The sequence below is a fragment of the Ictidomys tridecemlineatus genome, chromosome 2 (genome assembly GCF_052094955.1).
Source record: "Ictidomys tridecemlineatus isolate mIctTri1 chromosome 2, mIctTri1.hap1, whole genome shotgun sequence".
Classification (NCBI taxonomy): Eukaryota; Metazoa; Chordata; class Mammalia; order Rodentia; family Sciuridae; genus Ictidomys; species Ictidomys tridecemlineatus.
In genome coordinates, this window is record NC_135478.1 from 32,881,461 (window position 1) to 32,902,876 (window position 21,416).

Here is a 21,416-nt window from a genome sequence, read left to right on the forward strand (position 1 = left end):
AACTATCTTTTGGTGCAGCGAATTGTGGTAGTGCTGGAGTATCTTTGCTGATGGTGTCATCAGTGGTACAATTTTTCCAAAAGAGCCATCATTTGGCTTGGTGTTGTGGCATTTTGCATCCTCCTCCCTTCTGCTTGTGATGGTCTAAAATTTGGGGGCCAACAGAGGTGAGGCAAAGAACCTCACCCCTCCACTGGTATTTGGGGGCCAACAGAGGTGAGGCAAAGAGCCTCACCCCCCCACTAGTGCAAATGCCTATCCACAAGTATGGCTGTATGCTGGACCGGTAGTCAATGACAGGTAAGATCCAATTGCAATGGTACCAACCTAAGACAGGAGGCTGACGCCTTGAGGTCAGCTCATCCGATGACAGGTAAGGACCATATGTAGTATCGGACAACCTAAGACAGGCAAGGGTCCCTAAGCCACATGCTTGTTGTTTAATTAAACAGAAGGGGGGAGATGTGGAGGGCCACAGCCGAGTTGAGTTGGGTGGCACCTGGCAATGTAGCAAGACCCTGTCTCAAAAAATAAAAAGAGAAGGAATGGTAGCTTAGTGGTTAAGTGCCCCTGATTTCCCTCCCCATTCAGGGAATGGGGTGAGGTGGGGAACAATCGATGTACAACTCCTAAATAATAGATTAGCATGGAGAATTCAACAATGCAGTTTGCACATATTATATGACCATAGAGAATTTATTTCAGAAATGTAAGGGAATTAAACTTTAGAGAATCTGTTAGTAAAATTCACAATAATGATGGATTAAATTGTGAATATTATACTATTATCTTTAGAAAGTAGGGGGTTACAGAGCTGGGGGTAGGAAACAAAGGGTCACCTTGGGGATTGTTTTAGAATTATGGAAATGTTCTCTATCTCAATTGTGCTATTAGCTATATAAATGTATATGTTGGTCATAATTCATCAAACTGCACACCTAAAAAGGGTAAATTTTTACTATATGAAAAGTTTATCATAATAAACTTGACTTAGCCAGGCACAGTGGTGCATGCTTGTAATCCCAGCTGCTTGGGAGGCTGAGGCAGGAGGATCATGAGTTCAAAACCAGTCTTAGCAAAAGCCAGATGCTTAGCAACTCAGTGAGACTCTGTCTCTAAATAAAATACAAAATAGGGCTGGGGATGTGGCTCAGTGCCCCTGAGTTCAATACCTGGTACAAAAAAAAAAAAGAGTATATATGGAGGTATGATACATATTTTTTAGAACATTTCAAATCAAGAATCAAACTTAAACACAAATGTGTTTCAGTCTAACAACTTGAGTTCTAGAGATCTGTTCCAAGGAAATAATGGGCCAAAGTACATAAAGATGTTTATGCAGGCTGGGATTGTGGCTCAGGGGTAGAGTGCTTGCCTAGCATGTGTGAAGCACCGGGTTGGATTGTCAGCACCACATACAAATAAATAAATAAAAATTTAAAAAAATAATAATACTTATAAAAAAAGATGTTTATGCAATGGTGTTCATTGTGGTGTCACAACAGGAAAATTGAACTGACATTTATAAATTTATATTTTACATATGTATATATTGTACATGTTATATATAACATGTAGTATGTGCATGACATGCATGTAAATATATTTTGTGTGTGTATGTGTAATTTTATGTGCAAGTATGTCAAGAAAGTTATACAAAAATATAGTTAAGGTGTTCATTCAAATTAGTTTAAAATTATTATCTCCAATGGTAGGGCAAGTTCAACCATCAGCAGCTCAAACAAGTCCTCAGAAGTCCAGATTCTTCTCTCTCTGGCCTGTTGCTTGAGCACTGGGTTCCCTAAGAAAATTTCCCATATGGTCCCAAGATGGTGTCAGAGACAATCAGGCTATTTGCTTCCTTATTCTAAAAATGTGAAAGCAAAACTTCCCTCCCAATCATTGACTCTAATTAAATCTTTCCTTTCTGTCTCACTGGGCCAGTAGCATCCCCAAAGAAATGACACATACTGGCTGGCTTAGACTGGATCAACTGTCCCCCAGGCACTGGGGCTGGGACAACTCAAAAATAAGGAAAACTAATCCATGGTGATAGAAGCCAAAATGTGTTTACCTTGGGAGGCAGTGACCAGGAGGGGGATGGGGAGCTTCTGGGGCTTAGGCAATACTGGATTTCTTAACACAGATTTGGATATACAAATGTGTTCCATTTGGAAAATGGATATATTTAGGATATATGTACTTTCTGTGAGTATTATATTTCAATTTTTAAGATTTACTCAAATCATGATCAGAAAATACACGTATAGTTTTTTAAGTTCTCTTAATGGATGACATGAATACTTTTGGCTGTTATTGTCTCATCATTGGGCCTCTTTAATTCCCTGTTACAAAACTGAGGTAGAATTAAAAAAAAAAAAAAACCCACCCAGTTTCCAATCTGCTATTTAATTCAGCTCCACAAGCCCTTTCTCTCACTTCTCATCCCATATTCCTCCTTTCAACCCTTCTGAGTCTCAATTCACTCATCTGGACTATTCCCCCCCCCCCCTTAGTGTGATAATTAAGCCTGCAGTGGATTTGTGCTCCATCTCTGCAACTTGGTAGTAGTCTAACTTCAAGTAATTTGCCTTTCAGTGTCTCAATTTTCTCATCTGTAAATGTTTGTAAATAATAGTTCCTGAATCAGAGGGTCGTGATGAGGATTAAATCAGCCAAAAGACTTCAAGCACTGAGAGTAGTGGGCTCACTGGATGACAAGGACTGCACCAATTCTATGACAAACCTTTTACTTCTTGGAAATCCGGGTGCATTCTACAATTTGTAGTGTCCTATGATCACTATTGATCAGGCAGCAGTTGTCCATAGATGTCCCTGCCTGTGCCTATAGCTTCTATTTTCCTCTCCATATGTGCATGAGTGAAGTAATACTTTGCCTAAGTAAGCAGTTCTTTCAATAAGCATAAAATTAAATTTCTAGAGGCAGCTTTTTTAAAAACAAAATTTCATGGTAAATACAAAGGTTTGAATCAATAAGTGGCATTTCAGAATTGATGAAATGTCTTCAGAAAAAAAAAAACTTCAGTTTTCTAGCACTATTTTATTTCAAAAGCATTTCCATGCACTATTTGACTTTCAAATTATATTTTTAAATGGCCAATTTTCAACTAGGTACTTTTCTGTGATGTTTAAAGCTTCCCTAGGAATTGGGCAATGGAGACACTTTCCAGAGATGCAGAGCACAGGGATCAAATGCTTCCTCATCCCATGCTTCCTTCTAAGAATGTGTCCTTCCTCTCTTCCTACTGCCACTCCCAGAGTACCCACAGGCACAGAACTGGGCATAGGGTATTGCCTAGGCCTTCTCCTGGCTACTACTTCCCTATTGCTGTCTCTGCTAGCTTCAGAAAAGGATCACCAACCCCTAAACTCATAAGATCAATTATTCTCCATTTTGGATCCCATCCCCAGAAATTCTGATTTAATTGTTCTAGGGTGATACCTGGGCATAAGGATTCCCCCCATACTCCGCCCCACTGCTGCCCCCCCCCACTCAGTATTGGGGATTAAACTCAAGGCCTTGTACATGCTAGGCAAATGCTCTACCACTGAGCAACATTCTCAGCCCTGGTCATCATAATTTTCAAGAACTCTCCAGATGATTTTAATATACAGCTCAAACTGGAAACCACAGCATTACCGGTTTAATTACTTTCTGATGTTTTCTTTTTTGCTGACCTGATGCTATCTACTATTAGGACGTGCCAACGTGTCCCCCCAGCACCGTGCAGTTCTGCGCCCCAGCATCCCGCACAATGGCTAATATTATTAGTATTTGATAGTGTTGAAGGGACTGAACGAGGTTTAATGCATGGTTTCTACGGAGAAGCATTGAGAAGGTCAGCATATTCAAGAGTTGCCACTGGGGACAAGGGGAAACATCCTGATTTCCCTGAATCTCTGGCAGCCGAGATATCCTGGCCGGCATCTGGCTAACTCCATCTCCGCCCCCTACAGCCAGGCCAAGCGGGATGTTAATGGGGTTGATGATCCCCTCTAGATCCTCCTCTTTGATCTGACCTCTGGCAGCTTTGGGACTGTCTAGCAGATCACTCCCCCGCCCACTAACCATTGGAGCACGGGGCAGGGTCCAAGAGCTTGTTTACCCGCTTCTAGTGTCTCGGAAGACAAACTATGAGGGATCTCGGAGAAGGGGAAACTCCTACAGCGAGACCCAGGTGGGGTTCAGCACACACAGAGCAAGGGGGCGCTGCGCCTGGCGCGGATCCGGGGGCGCGTTTCCGGAGGCACGGAAGAGCCGGCTGCAGACTTGCCAGAGGACTGCAATGTGGGTCTGCGTTGGCGCGCGCGCTGCTGCGAGGAAAGCCCCCAAATCACCAAACCTATGTAAAATTTTAAAAGCGTTTCCCGCCAATCATGTGCCCGGGATGTGCTAAGGTAGCCACAACTCCGACATCTCCAGGAAATAACTTCAAGATGTATTTTAAGTGGAAAAAAAAAAGTGTTTAATAGAGTGTAAAAAAGCGTGCCAATGAGAGGGAGACGAATAAAGCGTTCAGGTGCAAATATGTACTTACTGGTGCAAACATATAATAGCACCAGAAAGACACCATTAGAAACTGATCGTGTTTGCCTTAATGTCAGAGAATTGGGATGCGTGAGACGTTGTGACCTCGTGACTTAAACAAATTAACTATGCAAGTATATTTTTAAGTATATACTGGTTTTAATTACATAATGTATGTTACATACAATATGATGATCTATTGTGATATGTTCGCTAGTTGGTGTAGTCAAGGGCATCTAAGTAGTCATTGTCCTGGAGATTGACATGAGATACAAAAGACAATCAGCGTGAAAGGCAAAAAGGGAGAGAAAGAGAGAATATTTAGAATCCTCTCTCCCATGTCCTTCACTCAAGACAACCCGGAATAGTTGGTGTTTATGGGGACCGTGACAAGGGAAAGTGATGCTCAACAACCCGAGTGCATTTGGAGAAATAAGCCACCATGGGCGCAGAGGTGTGTGTGTGGGGGGGGGGTGTAGACACCCTCGCCACCATTCTGAGCCTAAGGGTAAGCGCCAGGAACTCAGCGTTGGGCACCGAACGCCTGGGTTCAAGCCCCAGCCTAAAACTGGCATTTTACCCTCTTGGGCAGCGTCCACCAGAGAATGGCTGGGAGCGATTGTGTGTCGTAGCAGTGGTTTGCCAGGTGCTGAGAGTCTTAAATGAGATTCCTTTGCGGAGTTTTTGGTCTCTCTAATCTCAAATGCTACGTCCCAGGGCTGCATGATGCGGGATTAGTAAAACTGCGAAGGGCCCTGGAATAAACGAAGAAGAGAACTGAGAAACCTTCTTATTTCCCCGCCAGTGCATAATTCAAAGGCTTCTCGCGGCTGCGGGGAAGGCAAGAAGCATCCCCATTGTCCCCCCAGCTCCAGAGTGAGCCTTTGCGTCGGAGGCGAGGCCACCGAGATCCCAGGCCAGGAATGGGAGGAGTGAAGGGAGGGTAGGGTGGAGAAGAACAGGCTCTTGCTTCGCTGGGACTTACTCTGCAGATAGCCCCTAAACTTGGGGCCCAGAGATCTCATTTTTCCTGTTAAAGAGTTCCCGGGAGAGAGGGACAACCCCCCCTCCCCCCGCTTCCGGGTCTGTCTGGACGTGTTACTCACACATTGTAATCCTCCAGCAAGTTAATTTATCTTACCCAGCTTCATGTTTTCAAAAAATCTATAAAATGGGTTTTCTTCTCTACAATGGAGCCGATGAAAGCACCTGCCTTGGAGAGGTGGGAATGAGAGCTTAAATGGAATAAGGAATGCCAAGGACTTGGCCCAGCACTTGCTTGTTGACAGTGGTCCACACACACTATAGTTATCCCAAGCAAAGATGACAGAGTCAACCCCAATACTGAGGTTTAGAGTGCACTTATGCGGCCTGGCTTCCTCCAAAGAGATTCATTCTAAGGCATGGGCACTGAATGCCGTCCACTTGCCTCCTCCAAAGCTCAAAGCCACACAGAGTGTTCTTTCCATCGCCTACCTGTGAGCCTACTCCCCCCCTCCAAAAAAATAACAATCCACACCCGACCACACTCAAGCATACTTGACCCTTCCACTGGGAGCTTTGCAACTCAGATCTCCTGGATTCAAATTCCGGGCTACCATTTTTTAGCTGTGCGCTTTGCACAAAGGCCTTCACCTCTCCAAGCATCCCTTTACTCTTCTAAAAAGTGGAATGATAACAGTTAGCGGAGGGGGGTGGAGATTGATTGTAAAAGCGAAACAGGGGGCCTAAACTATGGTCGGCAACTTTTGTTTTCCTCTTTGGGTTGTGGATTTGAGGATAAACTGCGTTCTTCAAAAGTCAGCTCCAAAGGATAGAAAAATGATTCCAAGCTGCTCTTTGCTGTGATACTCCTTTCCTGTGGATCCTTCTTAACCTTGACTCATGGTTAAGCCACCCAGGTTTGCGGGACTTGGAGGCTCCCTTCAGACTTCCCTCAACAGCATCCCTCCGTGGTGGATCTTGCTCTGCACTTGTCCTCTCGATTTGCAGATGCTGTCACCAAGGGCCTCAGTGGACAACCCACAGCAAGGTGACCCAGATGGTGTCTTTTTCTGGACTTCCAGTTCCAGATACCTTCTCCTGGAGTAAGAACCCGCCCGAGGCTTCTGAATACCCACTTAACTCCTTCGTGGTCGGGTGTTAAACCGAGGTGGTAGAGAACAAAACCCGAGCAAAAACACCCTATTTTCTTCCGCCAGAACGGCAAAATCCCGGCGGGGGAGCGTGAGCAGAGCCGGCGAGGTGCTGGGAAAAACAGAATGCTAATGCCAGCCTGAGGGGGCGGAAGGTGCTGCAGGGGTTAGGGAGCCCCCACCGCCCGCCTTTGAAGTGCACCTTTCCAATCCCGCTCACTGGAAGGGCACCTGAAGCCTCCTCCACCATCACCACCTCCACCTCCCGGGGGAACAGAAAGGAGCTGATACAACAACTGAGTATTCTCAGTTTCTGACTTATTACTGCTTCCTACTTGTGGTTCACGTTGTTTTTGACTGGTTTGCTTCTGGTTCACGTTGTTTTTGACATGATTGCCCATGGGTCAGGGAATCGCTGCCCCATCTCTTAGCAAGAAGGGCAAAAAGTGTCATAGGAAAACCTTACACCTTCCCATGTACTAGATGCTATTCTATTTGCTTTGTACTAGGTGAGCTATTATTATTACGGGGAGAGGGGTTAAGGAGCTGGCCCAGACTCACAAAGGTAGTAAAAGGAAAAGCCACAAAAGCCTGGGATTCTTGAGTACCATATTCTGCTTTTCTCTTAAAGAGTCTGAAAATGGAAACGTTAAAGGAATAATCTCTTTGGGCTTTCTATACTGTAGTCCATCCTACCTCCTCTCCTCTGGTTACCTGAAGGACTTAGTTATTTCTGCCAAGCAATTCCCTCAACCCAGACTTTCCCTCTCCCCATTTCTCACATAAGGCCTGGATAAAGATTCCCGCTGCCCCTGTCATATTGAAGCCTTGGTTCAACAGGATTGGATTCTGCCCACCTGTTGTGTAGACATCCTGCACACCTGTATAATAGGGGTGCCTTCTGTTGGAACATTAATTTTCATAGACTCTGCCAACTCTGTTAGTGATGTACAGTTGATTTATATTCAGGGTACTATTTCTTCTTGGATATGTGGTGGCTGTTCCCCTTAACCATTGTGCTGAAATTCTGGCACAATTTTTTCTCATCCTTTTCTATTTTCCTATGCCCCGCAAAAAGCTGTGCCATAATGATTGTTGGGGTAGGAAAGGTCTAGAAAAGATGAAAAATGCCTTTTAAAACCTAAAATGGATGAAAATGCCAGATCATTAATTTAAAGGGATCTGTGTTTTCTTTTTCTTTTAAGGGAACAATAAGGATTTTCCCCTTGTCTTCATGGTTATAAAGCATAAACCCTGACACTGTCCTTGAGCTGGCTGTCATAGCACACAGATACAGTAACCCCTTTCATCCAACCAACAGATGAACACCTACTAAAGTGCCAGGTAGTTCAAGGTCGAAAAGTAAGCAAGACAGATGGAGCCCCAATGTAACTTTCATGCTTGAGTGTAGCAATAACTAACCAAATATTTCCATAATATACTTTTTGAGAACATTTTACTTTTTTACCTCCTGTTGGGTTTCTTTTTATTTGAATGAATACATGTGTTTCTAAAAATGTAATGAAGAATAAAATGATGACAAAATGGCAGTTAAATCCAGATATACATTTGCAGTTTAAATACTTTCATTTAAAAAAAAAAAGGAAATCCAAATTATGGGCTGCTGCCAAAGACTCTTGATTTAGTGTTCATGAAAAGACAATTTTTTTTAAAAAAATAAGCAACACTTTCAGTATATTTACTAATTTATATTTCAGGATCACTTCTCCTTTTCATATTTTAATAGTGACTAACAATCACACTTAGCAATTTAAATATATGGACTGATAACCAAGGTAATACTTTAACTTGGTCAACCTTTTGTTTGAAAAATACAATGAATTTAAGATAATCCTTTGCCTTACACATTTGTGGGTCTGGTGATTTTATTTTACTTTTTTAAGCAAGTAATCAAGTGTATTTTGGTGTCACATTGAAATATAAGTTCTCTAAATTCTTACAAAAGTGAAACTATATTGGTGAGAAGACCTTGCTGTTGTCAGCAGAATCAAAACTACTTGTTCTTGCCAAAATGTTTTGTCTTATAGCGTGGGGGGATAGGTAGGTAGGTGGGTCTGAAAGAAAGAAAAGAAAGAAACTTGAACAACCTTACTATGATGAAAGTTCCTTCCCCTTTTGGAAAGCAAAACAGAGGTGGCAGATCTGGCCATCAGAGAACAAAGGGCCAAAGAGTGAACCTGAGACGTTGAAATAAAATGTAACATCAACAAAGAAAGGGCCATAGATAAATAGTAAAAGGACCAACTTGCCACAAAACACCCATTGACGTTTTCCCAGAGTCCAGGCGAAACACTGGTGACCGGTTAATGTTGGAATGTTTTCCTAGGGTTAAAAGGAGAACCGGCAGCAAGTCTGTTCGGAGTTTACAAAGTGTTTGAATAACACGGACAGTGTTTTGATAACACTTTTTTAGTGGGGTTGAAAATAATAGAATTTATTGGGACTTTATATGGGCCCCCTTGGTTGTGTGGGAGTGGGGCAGGGGTGGATGGGAGGCAAACCTCATATCATTGCCCTCATCTGTTAACCCACCTATGTAATTTATTCATACATGTGTGTATGTATTTGATGCATAATGGTCTTCCTTCAACCAAATGCTTCTCAGTTCTGCTTTTAAAAGACATATGCTTATATAGTGGTTACCTTTCAAGAGGAGAAAGGTAGAAAGAGGTCAGGGCAAAAACTTCGTGTGTTATTAGAATAAGTTGGTGGCCATGAAGTTGATGTTATTACTTGGAACAATAGAGAATGAGATCTTGGCCCTGGCTTCTTTGTAGCCCTCAAAGTTTCCTGCTTGCTCCTTCTCAGGCTGGAAGGTGAAAGATGTGAGTTAATCCAGCCAGCATTTGGATCTGGGGTTCCAAGGGGTCTCCATGTTTCCTCCCCAGTGTTGATGTTTTTCTTCCACGTATTCCAATACACTGTCAGTTGAGCCACATAAAACCAGGCACCTTTCAATAAATGTCTCATTTGGATTTCATGAAGCTTGGGGTGTAATTGAAATCAAACAGCAAACAGGCTGGAAGGCTCTGTTATTTGCCCACCCAATCTAAGCAGGGTGCTGTTTGACATGTTTGCTGAGGCCATGTCTTTGGTTTTCTTTTCTGTTCCTATTTTCTAGAAAAGAGTGCTTGGATTTTTAAAGTGTGGCTGAGACTCAGGGAAACATTTTTTTTTTAATGTTTCTTTCCCCAGTTATAAGCATTATTGAACCAGCAAAAGGAGAGTCCATTCAAGTAGGAAATCACAGATTTGTTAATCTATAACTCTCCAAGAATATTGGGCTAGTATATTCCATATGTAAAAAAAAATGTAATTAGTTAATTAACAGAACCATTGAATGAGATTTGTCTCTATGCAACCAGAAACTAGTATCTGTAGTTGTAATCGCTTTTTTATTATTTTAAAGAGGAATTTGTAAATATATGTGCTTATAAATGTAACATGATAATATTATTGCATATCTCTCATGCAACCAGAAAATATTATGTGTAGTTGTAATCACTTTTTTATTATCTTAAAGAGGAATTTGTAAATATGTGTGCTTATAAATATATTGTAATATAATAATATTATTGCATATTTCTCATGTTCCAAAAACTTAGGTCCCAGGATAGTTTTGCAAAACTCCTATTTTGATTCTCTGAATTTGTCTTTGTTTCTCTATTTGTAAAATGCCTTAGATTGTGGGTAAAATAATAGATTAACTGGGGAGGTGGGGAAATATAAACTATAACTCTCCGTCCAAGAAGTAATACAAATACTAATTACATATTCCTTACATATATTCAATAATTTGGTGGCACTCGAAATGAACCCACGCGCTTCCATGAGCTCGCTTGGGAATGGAAGCGAATCAGCCCTTTCTGATGTGGCGCGGGGGACAGCTGGCCCGTGTTATTTGCGCCAGAGTGGGTCGGAACGATGCCTGTTGCCTGCGATGGCACTTTGCCATGCGCAGCGTTTTCCTGGTCGCTTCGAAAACATTTTGAAGGAACACCAAGGCCCGCTTCTCGCTGTGTTAAATTGCAAAACTGCCGTATGCTCTCGACCAACCTATCCCCAAATAATGTTAGGATTCGATCTCACACCTACTTTTCCCTTAAACATCCTGAAGCTCTTATCAAGACTAACGTGAAGAAGAACGCGACCCATAACCCGCACCGGTTAGCCCAGGGCTATGTCTCCAACTCCGCAAAGCTCCTCAGTCCCTGCGCTCACGTCGCTCACGAAATCTCCAGGTTGAAAATCATTACGTCCACAAAAGCACTGTATTATTTGAAAAAATCAATCTTCAAGAATTCCCTGGGCCAAAATAAAATTAAAACGAGGAAGATAGAAGTGAACAGTAAAGTGTTCGGAGCAGACAGCCATGCCATCAGCGAACTGAACTAATGGGACGAAATGCAGGGGAGCTCAGGGATGAGCGCGCACGATGTCAGCTTTCCAGGGATTTGCTCCCGGGTAGCTCTGGCCAAAACTTACAAGACCATCGCCCCAGCCCACTCGTCCTAAACTGCCCCCTTGCTCCTTTGCCCCCAGGCTGTGCCTTGACCCTGAAAGTCTTTGCGCGCTCAAGGCTTTTACCACCACACAATAATACTGTGATAAACGCCCTAGAGTGTCCGAATGCATTAAGGACCGGTTCGCTTTCTAACCCACATGTGCGGATGTTGCTGCTGCTGTGGTTTGAACCCTGATTGGAAAGCTTCGCGCTGTTCTACAACTGGCGTGTGCGCGCTCAACAAATCCTGCGGCCACCTCATCTGTTGTAGGCGAAAAGTTTCCCGTGTGATCTCATTCGGTTGGGAAAGCAGAGTCCGGACATCTCAGCCGGAAAATGCTCTCCCGGAGCGATTACTGGCGACATCCGTAATTGCTTATTAACAGCGAATATCCAGCCTTCTTATCCGCAGCGAAACGTGCACCCCTACTGTAATACTGAAACAATAAAATATGACCGCACCATTCTTGACTGTTTGCGGAAATGCAGGGAAGAAACAGGCAGCTGGGGCAAAGGAGCTTAATTCAATATCTAACTGATTATTTCACTAATTATTCTACCTTCTGTCTTGTGCCGCAGAGGAGAGGCGCAGGGAATCTTAACCGCGCGGCTGATAGGAAAACCTTTGTTTCTTGGTGACAGGCCCCACGGAAGATGACGTTGGGGGCGTAGGAAGCATCCGGGAGCCAACAAAACTGAGCAGCGTGGATTTCAAATTGTGGGCAGTAAAAGTGATTGCCTCCCCAAAAGCAGGTTTGTTGGCGTGGGAATGAAGGTAAATGGTTGGCTCGTTTAGTTTCCACTTTGGTTTCGGTCCTTAGTACCCCACTTCATTCAGGCTTCTGATTTAGAAGCTGAGAGCTTAGATCCTTGAGGATGGCTCTGAGCTCTCGCCGTCCCCCAATCTCAAAAGCTGAGCCGGAGGTCTCTCTCCACAAACCCTTCCCACTGGCTAAAAAGATGGGGCTGCATAAAATGTGTGGAAGGCCAGGGAGTCCTCCGTCAGAAGAAGAAACTTGAAGTTACAGTTTCTGACGAGGAGAGACTTCGCGTGAGTCTCTCTCTCCAACGCGCCCCAGGTCTGCACCCTTGGGGACCGGCGCATTCCTGCAGTCAGCTTGCAGAAACTTTCTCCCTCTGGCCTCTAATACCTGCTCTGCATTACCATCCAAGAGCACGAGGATGAGACTCTGTGCCATGGATGGCCCCCATTACGGAGGCCTCAAACCCGGTTCCCCTAAACTCTGGGGAAATGTGGACACTCCGATAGATTTTCACAGCGGGACAGTCTTAAAAAGAAATTAAAAAAAAAAAAAAAGACAGGCTAAAAGAAAAGCAAGTCTTGGGCGACTTGATCCAATTAGTAAATGCCTAATTGAATTAGTGTCACCTCTATCAGCCAATAGGAGGGACCCCGGGCTGTGGGGCTGCGAAGCCCCTCCCTGGCCGCACATATATAAAGCAGCCAGTGACCGACTGCAAGTTTCTAAATGGTCAACTAGACCCACGATTTGGCAATAGGCAGAGCGCAGAAAGGCGCGGGCTGGTGGGTAGATGGGAACAAAGATCTAAGTCCTCTTCTTCCCGGGATTTAGTGAGGGTCCTGAGAGGCAAGAGGGACAGGGAAGGAAAAGGAAGGTGCTTGTCGGTCATTTTCCACCATCCGCCTACAAATTCAGTGAGCTTTCCTTGCGGAAAGGACGCTGGATTCAGGGTGCATCCGTGCGCTTTGTAGCGGGCTGGGAGTCCGCAGGTGGGTAGCCCGGGCGCGGGAGGAAGGGGAAGTTACCTTCCCTTCGGAAGAGGGCGCTGGCTCCCCCATCCTGCCTTTATAATAAGGCCACGGGAGGAGAGGAAGCAGCCAGCTGCCGTCTGCGCTTTGCAAAGCATGCAGTTAGGCGAGCAGCTCTTGGTGAGCTCTGTGAACCTACCCAGTGCGCACTTCTACCCGTTGGAGAGTGCGCGAGGCGGCGGCGGCGGAGGGAGCACCAGCCACCTTCCTGGGGCTGCCCCCTCGCCCCAGAGGCTGGACTTAGACAAAGCACCTAAGAAGTTCTCCAGCAGCCTCTCGTGCGAGGCGGGGAACGGGGAAACTGACGCCAGCGCGGGGGCCCCCGTGGCCATGCTCAGTGACGCCGACGCCGGGGACACCTTTGCCAGCGCCTCTACAGTGGCCAAGCCAGGACCCCCGGACGTCCGCAAGGGCTCCCCCTGCGGAGAGGAGGAGCTGCCTTCTGCCGCTGCCGCCGCCGCCGCTGCCGCCGCAGCCACCGCGCGCTACTCCATGGACAGCCTGAGCTCGGAGCGCTACTATCTTCAGTCTCCCGGGCCTCAAGGCTCTGAGCTGGCTGCGCCCTGCTCTCTCTTCCCGTACCAGGCAGCGGCCGGGGCGCCTCATGGATCTGTTTACCCGGCTCCCAACGGCGCGCGTTACCCCTATGGCTCCATGCTGCCCCCCGGTGGATTCCCCGCAGCTGTGTGCCCACCTGGGAGGGCACAATTCGGTCCTGGAGCCGGCGCGGGCAGTGGTGCAGGCAGCAGCGGCGGCGGGGGCGGCGGCCCCGGTGCCTATCAGTATAGCCAGGGGGCCCCGCTCTACGGGCCGTACCCTGGAGCAGCAGCGGCCGGCTCTTGCGGAGGATTGGGGGGCCTGGGGGTTCCCGGTTCCGGCTTCCGCGCCCACGTCTACCTGTGCAACCGGCCTCTGTGGCTTAAATTCCATCGTCACCAAACTGAGATGATCATTACGAAACAGGGCAGGTGAGCGCAGCGCGGAGGGGCCCTGGGTGCGGGGATAAAGTGAGAGTGTGTGGTCCTGGGGAAGGCAGGTGGGATGAGGGGGCTGTGCCCACTTGCAGTTCGCTGTTCTCGGATTGTTTTTCCGCTCGCGGTTTGGGAGACATCGCATCTACAATGCGGTGACCCTCTCCGCACACGGGCTGCTGGTGTAGAGTGCTAATGTGCTGCACTCTTCCCTCTCCTCGCTCGTCATCCTCACCTGAACTGACAAGGAGGAGGCGGAAATGGAAATTTAGGCTTGCCCACAGAGCTGGATTCACGGGATTCTCCGGCTTCAGTATGCAGGTTCTTGCCTAAGGGCAAGAAGCCGGGAGGTGGTGGTGGTGGTGGGGAAATGCAAAAGCCCGCTGCGGCCCCAGCGCAGTAAGTGGGTTCCTGCAGTTTTAGGCGCCAGGGTCTCCACGGGGAGCCTCTGGGAGATCCTGGTGAGGGCTAGGGCGCAACCCGGGAAGGCCAGTTTGGGTGGGGTAGGTGGTTAACGGCAGGCCCTAGAACCAAATGTGGATCGAGTTCGGAATGCAAGAAGTTCTGACACACACCCAGCTGCTAACTGTGGTTACTTCTGGAGGAAATGAGGAGTGGGCGGAAGAGGGGCACTCAAAGGGGACTTGTAGCCTAAAAAGAGCACTCTTTTACGCGCTCTCTCTCTATCTGTGTGTGTGTACCTGTGTGTCTACACACACACACACACACACACACACACACAAGTTGATGTCTTCTGGCCCTTGCACATTGTAATGTAATGATTTTTTAAATTCTGAGAGGAAAATTAATAAGCATCTGAAAGAGTTGAGAGCTTGAATCAGAAGAGGTATCAAAAGCCCATGAATTAGGAAAATACTGATGTTGGGGCAATTTTATTTCGGAAGATAGATGTTTCGGGAGTTGTCAGTTCAAAAATATTTTCATAGTTTCAGGACACTTCACCAGTTTTCTGCTCATTGCAGACTTCTAAGTACCTCCTCTGACCCTAACCCAGGTGTCTGGGGAACCGGGGCCGTGTGGGGACTTCCGATTTAAATTGTTTATCCTGGTTCTGTTCCTTTGCACAGGCGCATGTTTCCTTTCTTGAGCTTCAACATAAACGGACTCAATCCCACTGCCCACTACAACGTGTTCGTAGAGGTGGTTCTGGCGGACCCTAACCACTGGCGCTTCCAGGGGGGCAAGTGGGTGACCTGCGGCAAAGCCGACAATAACATGCAGGGTGAGGAGAGAGGAAGCCTTTGCTGGGGAGAAATCGAAACCCTTGCCTCTGGACACCTTACATTTAAATCTAGCACTGTTCCCCTCCCCCCACTCCTCCCCAGTCTGGGGCCTAGAGGTGTTAATTTGAGTTTCTTGTGTTGGTTATTTTGAAAGAGTGGAGAACGGCTAAGTCATATTTCTTACCTTCCATTATATGGATACATAGTACCTTTAACTGTGGCCTCACCCCATCCCCAGTCCCTATGTTAGGGAAACTAATAGTCTGAGGCTTCTGGGAGGGAAGCACTCCTGGCATTCTAACCTTAACTGGAGAAAGCCAAGGTTAAGTTTAACCATAAAAGTCCAACCGCCTGCCATTATATATTGCACCACCAGCTTTAGAAGGCCCAAGATAACATTTAAGCTCATCCTCTGTTGCAAGTTTTTTAAGTTTTTGAGATACCATTGAGTGCCTGGTCCAAGGGGTCCTGGGAGGGGGGTGTCAATGGAATTCTACTGGTTTCCTAAGCTTCTGCCTCTGGGAAACTTGTGCTGCAAGTCCAGCTCTTATATTTTGCCCATAGCTAACAGGCCTCTCTTCCCTAGTCCCATTTGCAAACATACTTATATGCTTGGGTTTTGTGTTTTGTTTCATTTTCTCTTAGGAAACAAAATGTATGTTCACCCAGAGTCTCCTAATACTGGCTCCCACTGGATGAGACAGGAAATTTCCTTTGGGAAATTAAAACTCACCAATAACAAAGGAGCAAATAACAACAACACCCAGGTAGAGTGACAGAGGAGGAGGGGGTGTCTTCTGGCTATTGGTCTCTTTTCTAATAAGAGTCCATACTTTTCACTGTGTCCATAATATTGGCAGTTGTGAACTGTTTGCTCACATACTTCTGATTTTTTAAAAAACTTTCTTATTTTCTTTTTTTTTAATGGATTTAAATAACAGTGTATTGACTATTAGGAACAGAAATATTTAGGGGGATTTAGGAAACCAAGAGGAAAAGAGTGTTTATCAAACACACATTAGCTACATTATTTATTTTCTTTGGGGTGGGGTGGGGTGGGGTGGATACTGGAGCTTGAACTCAGGGGCACTTGACCACTGAGTCACATCCCCTCCCTATATTGTATTTTATTTAGAGACAGGGTCGCACTGAGTTGCTTAGCGCCTTGCTTTTGCTGAGGTTGGCTTTGAACTTGCCATCCTCCTGCCTCAGCCTCCTGAGTCACTGAGATTACAGGTGTGCTATGTTTTAAGTTTTTCAAAAGTGGCAATGATAAGATCTTAAACATGTCAATAAAATAAAGAAAGTTGTTGGGGATCAAGTAGGAGTCCCATCTGAAGGTAAATAATTTGTTAAAATCTACTTTTGATGCTTTAAGAGACTTTTTAGATTTAGCAACTCTTTCTTATTTATTTTATTTTTTTTGTAACATTTCCAGATGATAGTCTTACAGTCTTTACACAAATACCAACCACGACTGCACATTGTGGAAGTGACAGAGGATGGTGTGGAGGACTTGAATGAGCCCTCGAAGACCCAAACCTTTACCTTCTCAGAAACACAGTTCATTGCAGTGACTGCATATCAAAACACTGATGTGAGTGCCCTAAACTTCCCAAGAATCTCTAATGCTTATCCGGTGTGATAAAGCACTCAGTGACTATTTTTCTCCCCTATCTAGATTACTCAACTAAAGATTGATCATAACCCCTTTGCAAAAGGCTTCAGGGACAACTATGATTCGTAAGTGCAGCTTCATTCATATTTTCCTGGCTTCCTTTGAACAGGACACACATCATGACATTGCTGGGGACATACTCTAGGGAGGGCTTTCTTTGGGGGGATTTTTATCTTTGTGTATTTTCAGCCTTAACTAATTTTGTTTTAGAATTTGCACAGAAGAGTTTTCATTTCTAAAGAAATATTAAGGTCTTAAACATGAAGCACCTTTTTGTTTTTTAATATCTGAGCAGCTATTTTAAGAATTTGCATTACTTATATAACTTCCCTTTTCATTTTTTTTTAAAGAGAGTGAGAGAGGGGAGAGAGAGAGAATTTTTAATATTTATTTATTTTTTTAGTTCTCAGCGGACACAACATCTTTGTTGGTATGTGGTGCTGAGGATCGAACCTGGGTCGCACACATGCCAGGCGAGCGTGCTACCCCTTGAGGCACATCCCCAGCCCCCCCTTTTCATTTGTTTCAAGATTTTTATCCTCATAGAAGCAGGTATTATTACTCCTCCCCACCTTTTTTCTTTTTTTAATGCTGGGGATTGAACTCAGAGGCACTAAACCACTGAGCAACATCCCCAGCCCTATTTTGTATTTTATTTAGAGACAGGGTTTCACCATTGCTAAGGCTGACTTTGAACTTGCGATCAGCCTCCTGAGCCACTCAGATTACAGGCATGCACCACCACACCTGGCTACCCTCTTTTTGACATAAAAAAGCCTGGAACTAGGAAAATATATTTTTCACGACATCAAAAACAAGTCCTGCCATTTAAAAGTCTCTGTCTTCTAATACCACTAGCAGTGTTCATTCCATCTTCTTGAAAAGGGAGGATTGCTCTGAGTTCTTCATGTTTGAGGCCTTGCAAAGGCATATTTTCTATAGTTCAAATATCTAATGCCTGGAAGGAAACTTTTTTTTTTTAATGGTGGAAAATTTTCTCCATGAGCCAAGAATGCAACTAAAATTGGCCAGGGCATCTCCTGCCTCCTTCCTATTGTTTAAAACACAAGTATTCTCAGTAAAGAGGACTGACTGCCCCTAAGCCCCTTTCACTTCTGGGAGGTGGTTTGTTTGGGAACAGTATTAGGGTTTTTTTTTTTTTAAGTGTTTCTCTTTATATTGTAGCATGTACACCGCTTCAGAAAATGACAGGTTAACTCCATCTCCCACGGATTCTCCTAGATCCCACCAGATTGTCCCTGGAGGTCGGTACGGCGTTCAGTCCTTCTTCCCGGAGCCCTTTGTCAACACTTTACCTCAAGCCCGATATTATAATGGCGAGAGAACCGTGCCACAGACCAACGGCCTCCTTTCACCCCAACAGAGCGAAGAGGTGGCCAACCCTCCCCAGCGATGGCTTGTCACGCCTGTCCAGCAACCTGGGACCAACAAACTAGACATCGGTTCCTATGAATCTGAATATACTTCCAGTACCTTGCTCCCATATGGTATTAAATCCTTGCCCCTCCAGACATCCCATGCCCTGGGGTATTACCCTGACCCAACCTTCCCTGCAATGGCAGGGTGGGGAGGTCGAGGCTCTTACCAGAGGAAGATGGCAGCTGGACTACCGTGGGCCTCCAGAACCAGCCCTCCTGTATTCTCTGAAGATCAGCTCTCCAAGGAGAAAGTCAAAGAAGAAATTGGCTCTTCTTGGATAGAAACACCTCCTTCCATCAAGTCTCTAGATTCCAATGATTCAGGGGTATACACCAGTGCTTGTAAGCGAAGGCGGCTGTCTCCTAGCACCTCCAGTAATGACAATTCTCCCTCCATAAAGTGTGAAGACATTAATGCTGAAGAGTACAGTAAAGACACCTCAAAAGGCATGGGGGGGTATTATGCTTTTTATACAACTCCCTGAAAGTTATTTTCACTTCGTAAAAATTAGCTAATTTTTGGCAGATGGACTTGGTGTTTTTTTGTTGTCTTCTTTGCCTAGGTTGCCAAAAAGACGTTTGCCTTCCACCTTGATGCATCCCGTTTTGTGCAATTCTCTATAAGAAGGTGCCAAAGCTTTTTGATTGCTGCAGGTAACTGACACAAACCTAGCATTTTTTTCCCCCTTTGTAAAATATAGGTAATGGAGGACTTTAAAAGTGTTTTAAAAGTTGAAGGTAATTCAAGGTTCTGGATTTATTTATTGGAGACACTAAACATGCAGAGAAGCAGGCCGAGAAGAGTGAGTGCCCAGCACTATCAAATGGGTTAAAACCTTTCTTTCTTATTTCTATTTGTAAGTCTTTAAGCAAATAGAAGCCCAGAATGTTAAGGTGGTTAGCTTCTGGAAGAGAAGGATGGGGCCTTAAACTTCAATTGGGGACCTTTTGGTGTTAACCTTGTGCCAGGGGCAAAAGATGTTAGGCCTGGGAGTCAAGAAAAACTTTTGTGAAACTGCTGGTTTTATCTGACTCTGATTCCTCCCAGGCCTTTGGAACAAGCCATTTTTGCCCTTGTCCAGGACTGCCTCTCTTGAGACTTGCTAGGCCTGTATTGTGTGGTGGGGTAAGGGAGGGAGCCTCCAAAAAAGAAAAAAAAAAAAAAGAAGAATTTTAAAATGTACAGTTGTGTGTGTTTAGATACACTGTAGAATAATGTGGAATATATTGTACAAATAGGCTACATAGGTGTCTGAGATCATGTAAAATCGGTGCTTTGGCTTTGTAAAAGAATTTGCAAGTCACCTAAGGCTTCAGGGGCAAAGGAAGAGTTTCATCATTCCCATGATCTTTGGGAATATTCTATTTACTTTTTAGATAGTTCAGAATGTATTCAGCTACTCTGTACTAACTTGAAACGTGTTTAAGGAAAAAATCCTATTTCATCCTCTTCCTCCGCCATCCCCCACTCCCCACCTTGGTAATGTGAAGAAACTACAATCTAATGCCACAGCTCCTATAGGCTTTTTAGAGATCTTGGATTTTTATGTACAGTCTTAGTCATTTTTAATAAATGTGGTTCAACTAGGGAACAGGCAGAGCTGTTTCTTCTGTACTGTGGGTCTTATTCTTTGCTTTAAAAATCTCATTTTTCTCCTTCCTGCACTCTTTTCCTAGTGTTGAGCCCTGCCTCACCAGTCCCCTCCACAAACGGGCTCTACAATATTTTAACTGGACACTGTAGTCATGAGGGGGTGGGGTGGGGATGCTTTTGTTTATCTTCTTTTCCCCTTTAAGATTAATGGATCTATTTCTTTGTCCCACTGGGAAGTCTGGACAATGGGTATTAGTTGAGGGTGGGAAGGGAATGTTTGCCACCGAGATGCAAGACTGCCCACTTCAGACTTAATCTAAACCTCGAAAACCCTCCTTCCCTGGCCCTTAGTCACTCAGTTCTGAGCCTCTTCGGAGGCTTATTTGAGGCCACCAATTCCTGGATCAGCGTAGGCTCTCTGGGAACCCCCCAACGCCCTTTCAGCGCCTATGAGTTCCGGGTCTCTGTGACACAGTGGGGTGCTTATGCCGCCTACCGCCTGGCTTTTGCTCCCACCTATTGCTCCCAATCAGGGCTTTTTCTGAACGGAGACTTGCTGGATACACACCACTATAGCTGCTGGCCAACATCCTTTGCGTTCAGCCAAACTTGGCTAGGGACTCCGGAGCTGCGGCGAGGACTGGGGGCGGCTGCAGCACTTACAAACGAGCATTGCAGTTGTCTCCGATCACACCCGATCACACCCGCACTGCAAAATTGTGTGTGGGCCGCGGTTCACCTCCCACCTAGCTCCATTTGGTTGGCTCACAGTCCTTGGGAGAACTAAGGACACCTCATCCCTTGGCTGAACGCAGGGCGCGGTTTAACCCTGAGTTAAACCAAGGAGTGGTACGGGGGGCCCTTTGTCCCTCCCGACAGACGTCCCGCCAGGCTTATCGGCAGACGGCTTCAAGCCCAGTTTGCAAATCTTTCCAGCCCCCTTCTCACCCCGGGGTAAAGGTCTGGCTGGGAGGGTCATTCTGCTAACTGCGCCGCGCGCGGAAATGCAGCTGCTAAAAGGATTAGCTGTTGGGAGGCGAGCAATCAGCAAGGACCTCCTATCCTTCAGCGCCCAATTAAGGCCGGCGGGAGCTTGTACCTGGACTGTCCGTGTGCTCCCATCCCCTTCATCCTTCCGGGGCCCGAGCTCTTCCACCGCCAATGATGTGAGGGGCTCAAACTCCAGCTCTGCGTCTCTTACGGTGTCCGCTCAAAACTCTTGCGCAAAGTCGCCCCGAATCTCACCGGGAAACAGAGGGAGAACGCTTTGACGATATGCTTTTTAATATTTGTTTATTATGGATGCCAGATCTGGGCTCGGGGAGTGGAGCATGCATAGCCCGCCTAACCTGGCCAGCAACCCACCCCCACCTCCTTACACCCGCGCGCAAGCCTAGCGTCTGCCGAGATGCGATGGAATTTCAAAACGGTGCTCTTCTGTTTCTGCCCTCTAGAAAGCCCGAAAATGCTAATCACATTCGGGATAAAG

At 45.6% G+C, this 21,416-nt stretch overlaps 1 protein-coding gene across 3 annotated transcripts; it reads left to right on the forward strand.

Annotated features, from left to right (window-relative positions):
• Nucleotides 1-12,552: 12,552 nt before the first annotated feature.
• On the forward strand, nucleotides 12,553-19,925 carry Eomes (eomesodermin). Of its 3 annotated transcripts, none has more exons than XM_078038256.1 (6): nucleotides 12,553-13,969; nucleotides 15,061-15,215; nucleotides 15,862-15,983; nucleotides 16,655-16,813; nucleotides 16,898-16,959; nucleotides 18,279-18,477. In XM_078038256.1, exons 1-6 carry the CDS (start codon nucleotides 13,098-13,100, stop codon nucleotides 18,349-18,351), a joined length of 1,443 nt encoding a protein of 480 aa, XP_077894382.1. In that variant the 5' UTR covers nucleotides 12,553-13,097; the 3' UTR covers nucleotides 18,352-18,477. The 3 variants fall into 3 exon arrangements, with proteins under 3 accessions (XP_077894382.1, XP_005317354.1, XP_005317353.1); XM_005317297.3 differs by having other exon boundaries at nucleotides 12,582-13,969; nucleotides 18,137-19,925; XM_005317296.3 differs by having other exon boundaries at nucleotides 12,583-13,969; nucleotides 18,080-19,925.
• The last annotated feature ends 1,491 nt before the right edge of the window (nucleotides 19,926-21,416 follow it).